Raw genomic sequence first — 6,537 nt, forward strand, 5'->3', positions numbered from 1 at the left:
ACAAGGCGAGAGGCCATGAAGAGCTTTAAAAGTGATCAATAGAATTTTAAAGTCAATTCTAAAACACACTGGGAGCCAGTGTAATGAAGCTAAAATAGGAGTAATGTGGTCATATTTCTTTGTTCTGGTTAAAAGCCTGGCAGCTGAGTTCTGGACAGTCTGGAGTCGATCAATAGATTTTTGGGTTAAACAGGTGAAAAGGCTGTTGCAATAATCCAGGCGTGATGAGATGAAGGCGTGTAAAATGGTCTCGGTGTCCTTAAAAGTTAACATAGATCGAATTTTAGCTATATTTCTAAGTTGATAAAAACATGATTGAACAAGCTTTGTGGTGTGCTGCTCGAAATTTAAATTACTATCAAACCAAACACCAAGGTTCTTTGCCACAGGCTTAATGTGATTTACTAGGGAACCAGCAGATGGCAGTATTGTCCTGTTATCCCGTTAGGACGGGAAAACGGAGTAAATAAAATGAATGAATGTCTGGCCGCTTAGGGCTTCCGTACTTCACTGAGCTCGTCTGTACTAAAACTTGATTTTAGACTAAGGCCCCGTAACCGACAGGATCTGGCCTCGTCGGGGGCGCCGTGGACCTGAACGGGAGGTGAAGCTGCTGCAGGAGGTGACTGAGTCAGAGACTTCTAAATCAGTCCTGTTGACTCAGAGCGACTTCCTCTTTCTGAGGACATCAGGATCTTAGAAACCAGAGAGAGACGCCGCACAACGTCCGTCTGTATCTCCATGCCAACTGCTAACAGCTGATTCGCCTGCAGAGACACTTTACAACAGACCGATGAGCTTCACCGGCTCTGACGGCGTTGACCTTTCTGTCCTCTTATTGGCTCCTAAACAGGCCCGTGTGATGGTGTTAGCATGCTGATTTAAACCCCCTGCAGACAGAACAGCTGGACCTCAGCACAGCGTCTCATCCCGTCCGCAGCCCGACGCCTCTGACCGAACACGGAGCGAGTGGCGTCTCCATCGCGGCTTCCTGCTCACCGAGTCGTCCAGTCCGTCGATGTGGAGGATGACGGTCTTGGCCCTCTTGTTGCTGGAGCCCAGGAAGAACTGGGCTTTGCGGCGGCCGCCGCCGACGGCCCCCGCGGCCGGCTCGGACTCGGCGCCGCCGGACGCCTGCAGGAGCTCGTAGATCTCAGAGGCCAGCAGCTTCGTTTCCCCGGGGGTGGTCGACCTGGAGCGCAGAACCAGAGTTACTCCACAAACACCACAAAGCAGGAAGTAGCCGGCCAACAGAAAGTAAACCACCTGACGCCTCTCGCTCCGACAGACTCTCCCGCCTTACCCCCCCCGACTGGACCGCTTCCTCTGGTGAGTCTGGTTTGAAACGGCGCCACAGAGCTGATCGCTTTGATAGCAGAAAAATAAACAAGATCAAAAGATAGCGGCTGGTGCTGAAACAGATACGACTCTGCCAACAAAATAAAAGCGCCAGAACGTGTTTTTTGCAGCAATGCTTGAGTTAATTGAGAGCTTTTACTTTGAAAAGTTGTGAAGGCCACTCAAGAGTCTGTGGCGTGCTGGACGCACCTGTGAACAAGCCGCCAGTCAATGATTCTCCTGAACCTCCTCAGGGAAAATACGCCTCAGAAGGTTTAGGATTCCGGATCAAACGCCGGGACGCACGCACGCTTTTGCACATGCTTTACTGTGAGCATGTGCAAACGGGTCCTTATATGGGGATCGATCAGACCTCCCCCCCCAACGGGAGTCCTGCACAGCACTGAGCTAAACGTGCACACGAGTAACAAAGGATTTGAAAGAAGGTGTTCTGGCCCGCAGTGTACCGGCTTTAAAAACATTTGGCAGACTTATTTTCCCCGACACGGACAGAGTGTCACTGATGAAGCCCGTTCTGGACCAGTAAAATGCGACTACAGGGGTACTTCCTGTTGGCACCAGCGCATGATCGCGACGGCAGAAACGCCAGAGTTCTGGTAGCTGCACCAACAGAGAGCGTCGTGGCTCAGAGCGTCTGACTCGGTCGTCTCCGTTTAGTCCCCACCAGAGACTCAGACTATGAGAAAGAAACGAAAGCGTAAGAAATCAAAGTGGCTGCTTCCCCTCAGAGACTCACTTCTGCACGACGTTCTGGAGGCTCAGCATCATCCCCAGCTCGCCCTTCAGCTTCTCCCGGTTGCCGCGGCATTCTGCCAGGTAGCGGATCGCCTGGGAACAACCAATCACAGTTAGGCAGACGGCAGCAGGACGAAGCAAACTTGATGTTCAGGTGCAAGAAACGGCGGCTCACCAGGAGGGCGGCGTAGACCACCTGGGGGTTGGGGTGGTCCAGGAACAGGATGAGTCCCGGCAGGCAGCCCTGGTCCTGCACGATGGCCCTGCGGTTCATGGGGTCGGCGGCCAGGTCCCTCAGCTGGGTGACCACGGCCAGGGCGTCCGGCTCCGCGCTCATGGCTGGTCCTCACTCGCCCATACAAGGAGCAGCTGAGGACGGCAGCAACACACGTTCACACAAGCCAATCAGCAGCCTTCAGACCTTAAAGGGAACTTCTGTTTTTATCAACCCCCCCCCCCGCGTTTCTGCGTCTACGTTTGTTTTAAACAGCTCCAGTTTGATTTCATTTTATTTGCTCAGATGGTCTGAAGCGAGAGCAAATAACAAAACTAGATGACACAAATATTAAAGAGAGGAAGAACAAACTGTTTGTCTGGCTGCAGCAATAAAAGTGAGCAGATCCTTTTCTCTTTAATACTCCGGTATTATTCATGCAGCTCGTCTATACGTTATGGTTACGCAGCAGGTAAACGCGTCTGAAACGTCCACTAAAGAGCTTGTTTTGACTGTCTGACAGTCTTTATGAAAAAGATCCCTGCAGAGAGAGAGCCGTCTTTAAAAAGATCCTTTTTGTCTAACAGGAACAGTCATTTAACTTCTCTGCCCGGATCTTATCTCAAAAGTAAGTAACGCTGCTGATCTCAAGGGGATCAGGACTTTCCGCGCTCTCCACAGCGCACCAACTCATCTGCTGCAGGTGAAAATGGTTTTAGTGTCTCTGGCTCACAGAGAGCTGAACATCCAGCTGACTGCAGCTTCTCTGCCACACTGACCTCAAACCAAACATCTGCCGTGTTCGCATGATGTTCCAGAGGAGGCGCGTTATCGATCCTGCAGATTTTCACACAGCCTCATGCGGACCAACCTGTTAACTCCACACCACCAAACGGCCAGTGAGAACACTTGAACCGCTTCACTGCGGGAGGCCGGCGGATGCATCACGTGCCGAGTTTACAAAGACAACACGCCCTTTTAACAGGCGCCCGGCCGCCTCTCTGGGGCGCGTGCGCGGGTCCTGGTAAACAGGGAAGTGTTAAATGGACAGATTTTTGCATTGGATCCGGCGCGTCCTCCGCCAGCAGCTAATGCTAATGCTAATGCTAACGGCGCTCACCTCTGACGGTCGCCGGCACCGGGCTCACGTGAGCTGCCCGGTTAGCTTCTCCTCCGGGGGCCTCCGGAGAGCTTCGGGTGTTTGGCCCGGCAGGTGAAGGCGAAGGGCCCCGGACTCTCCGCTCGAAGGAAAAACACCTTTATGTCGCTTTTTCCACAGACGGCGGAGATTCTTCCTGCTGAAAAGCACCAGGGCGGCGACGCTTCAACATCCGGGCCTGTGATTGGATGGCTGGAGGCCACCTGGTTCCGCGGACCAATGAGCTGCGTTGTTCTGAGAGTTAAAGGTCCCCACGCCCTGTGGGGCCCGCAGGCTGATGCAGGATCAGTATTCATGTTGGAAGCAAAAGTACTGCATTCAGAATGTTACTGAAGTATTAAAAGTAAAAGTACTCACTGCTGCTGCTGTTATCTTTAGATTATTCAGGAGGAGCTCACTAACTGATGATCATTTTCATCCTGGATCAATCTGCTGATGATTTGAAACTAGTGAGAAATGCGGTCACGGTGACCCAGAGCCCAAAGTGCGGCCTGCACAACGCTTTGTTCTGTCTGACCAGCGGCACAAGAGCTCAACATTATTACAAATACATCAAATAATCCAAAGGAAAAGCAGCAAAGCTTCACGTTTGTGAACCATCAAATGTTTTTACATGAAAAACCATCAGACGTTGTCCCTTCATTAGTTCGCTAGTTAAACTGAGCTCCACCTCAACAACTACAGCAATTACACCCCGCTTTATATAATGCGTGAGGAATAATCTGATATGTAATAGTATAACAGGACATTCTGCTTCAGTAATACTTTAAGTACATTTTCCCGGTTATACTTTCAGGTCAGTAACATTTTCAGTGCAGGACTTTTACTTGTAACAGAGTATTTTTACAGTGAGATAGTCAGGGTCTTCACTCCTGTGTGCAACGGTCTGATTTAGTCTGCTATCTAAGTCAAAGTCAAAGTCTATCTGTGTGAAACTGGCTCCTGGTAAGGTGTCTAATTGTTTTTTGGTCTAAACTTAGTCCGTCTTTATTTTTGTGAGACAGTCGAACTTACATTAGACTAGTCTAACACTATGTTGACCAGACCAGACCAGGTCATCATGGGCTGAGTGGTGTAGACACACTGGGGAGGAAGGGGCTGTGCGCAAATGACAGCATCCACAAAGACCGTGTGCAGTCAGATTTCTTTTGAATACTATTACTGTTATACTATTAGAAGCTTTGGCCATGTTTAACATGAACATTTGACAGAAAACATGGAAAAGCACAATCGGTCCCCTTTAAGAGAGGATTTGCTAATGCTAATGATGTAGCCTGTGCACAGTCTGGGGGCTCGAACAGCAAAGGCCCGGCCCCACAACAAGTGAAACACAACACACCTGGTTTCATGTCTTTTTATCCATACATTTACTGTCTTACTGAAATGAAAAGCATGGTAGCTTATAAAAGGACAGTTATGAGCTCTTTGTCTTTAATAACTGACTTACATAAATGCCCACGCTGCATGAAATCAAATCACAACACAGGAGAAAAAGTGAACGTGTGTTTTGCATTTCAGTTCAGCAGAGGGCAGCGCAGAGCTGCAAACACTGAGCAACTGTCCAATACAGAAGGTGGCGGGCTGGAGGCGTTTAAAGGCAAAAAAAGAGTAATGTGACCAGTTACTGTATCTGATGTTAGTGCCAGGAGCCCAGACAGCTGGATTTTGGATTCAGTAAACATCTGCAGCCATGCTGACATCCCATCAGGCGAGAAGACGTCGCTGCTGTCGAGGCAGACAGACTCTGCTGTGTATTACTGTGCTGTGAGGCCCACAGTGACAGGAAACACCAAAACTCTGTACAAAAACCTGACAGCTCCTCTCAAGATTTACTCACTGCAGCTCCTCCTTTTACTGAACAGCAGCGCCACCAAGTGGACACTGACAACACAATCTAATGACAAGTTACAATATTACTCCTGTTATTAATAAAACACAGTTAATCCAGATCATGGTGTTTAATTGAGGCTATTTCTGTACAGTAAGGCACTCCACAAGGAAGTCTTCTTCTACACAGAATGCTTTGGTATCACTGATGATGAGACAAACTAAAATGATTACAGACCCATGTTGATGAATTAACTATTCCAGGGTGAAAAGTGGTTAAAGAAACTTTGTTGTAACAGAAAGTTCACATGTTAAAGCTCCTCATTATGAGCTGCTCTGGATAAGAGCATCAGCTAAACAGCTGAGATGTAAATATTGAGAGTTCCTCAACAGATGATGAAGAGGAAGGGCCAATGATGTGAAGGCCCAGATCCATCAGAGTATCAATGTTCTTCCTCTCTCTCCTCCCCTCTCACTGCAGACATGAACCACTGGCTGAGAAACATCCTGATTCTGACTCTCTGGCTAGGTAACTCTTTAAACCTACTGATTGTTCTCCTTTAATCAATCATCTTTATTGATCCATCTCTTCCTCTGCATGTTCTCTTCTTCCCCAGAGTGTAAAGGAGAAGACAGAGTGACCCAGCCAGCAGGAGATGTCATTGCTGCTGAAGGAGACACAGTTACACTTGACTGTACTTTTGAGACCAGTGACACAGGTCCAACTTTGTTCTGGTACAAACAGGATGGAAACAACAGCCCCAAATTCATGTTGAGCCGCTTTCAACGGGATGAAGGGAAAACCGAGGAAGAGTTTAAGGAGAGATTTTCATCCACACTGGATTCCACCTCAAGATCAGTTCCTCTGAAGATCCAGAAGGTTCAGCTGTCTGACTCTGCTGTGTACTACTGTGCTCTGCGGCCCACAGTGACAGGAAACACCAAAACTCTGTACAAAAACCTTTAGAGCAAAGACAACAGAATACTCCACAACGTCCACTAGAGGGAGTCACACACTGTTAAACTTCAGTGGTTTATGATATAGTCAGGATTTGTTTTAGTGGTGATAGAAGCAACATTCAATGAAGCACTACAGATAAAACACAATAAACAAATAACAGAACTTGAATATGTTCATAGTATTTTCAAAGTATCTCCAATACTACTCCAGCAGATTGTTCTCACAGACAATTGAAATGCTTGGTGATTGTAACCATTGCAAGCTTTAAGCTGTGCTGCCTGG

The 6,537-nt window shown here is 48.2% G+C and overlaps 1 protein-coding gene, 1 long non-coding RNA gene and 1 gene segment (V, D, J or C); 2 read left to right on the top strand and 1 right to left on the bottom strand.

Moving 5' to 3' along the window:
• The window catches only part of LOC123972031 (armadillo repeat-containing protein 1-like), a 9,620-nt gene extending 5,690 nt beyond the window's left edge, over positions 1-3,930 (bottom strand). Inside the window, exons 1-5 of one of the 2 annotated variants that reach the window (XM_046051240.1) lie at positions 3,825-3,930; positions 3,429-3,741; positions 2,270-2,463; positions 2,096-2,187; positions 1,000-1,192 (exon numbers count right to left, since the gene is read on the bottom strand). In XM_046051240.1, coding sequence (XP_045907196.1) covers positions 1,000-1,192; positions 2,096-2,187; positions 2,270-2,431 — 447 coding nt within the window. In that variant the 5' untranslated portion in view covers positions 2,432-2,463; positions 3,429-3,741; positions 3,825-3,930. Of the gene's footprint in view, positions 1-999; positions 1,193-2,095; positions 2,188-2,269; positions 2,464-3,087; positions 3,242-3,428; positions 3,742-3,824 lie in introns of those variants that run through there. The other variant, XM_046051241.1, reaches the window with a different exon arrangement.
• On the top strand, positions 2,899-5,416 carry LOC123972052. The gene is made up of 2 exons (XR_006825354.1): positions 2,899-4,263; positions 4,986-5,416. It is a non-coding gene; the product is annotated as an uncharacterized LOC123972052 (long non-coding RNA).
• Positions 5,417-5,675: 259 nt separating this feature from the next.
• Positions 5,676-6,489, top strand: LOC123971833. The segment is given in 3 exon segments: positions 5,676-5,823; positions 5,912-6,207; positions 6,469-6,489. Coding segments are annotated over 3 exon segments (363 nt in total).
• Positions 6,490-6,537: the final 48 nt, after the last annotated feature.

This window comes from Micropterus dolomieu, linkage group LG06 (assembly GCF_021292245.1).
Source record: "Micropterus dolomieu isolate WLL.071019.BEF.003 ecotype Adirondacks linkage group LG06, ASM2129224v1, whole genome shotgun sequence".
NCBI lineage: Eukaryota > Metazoa > Chordata > Actinopteri > Centrarchiformes > Centrarchidae > Micropterus > Micropterus dolomieu.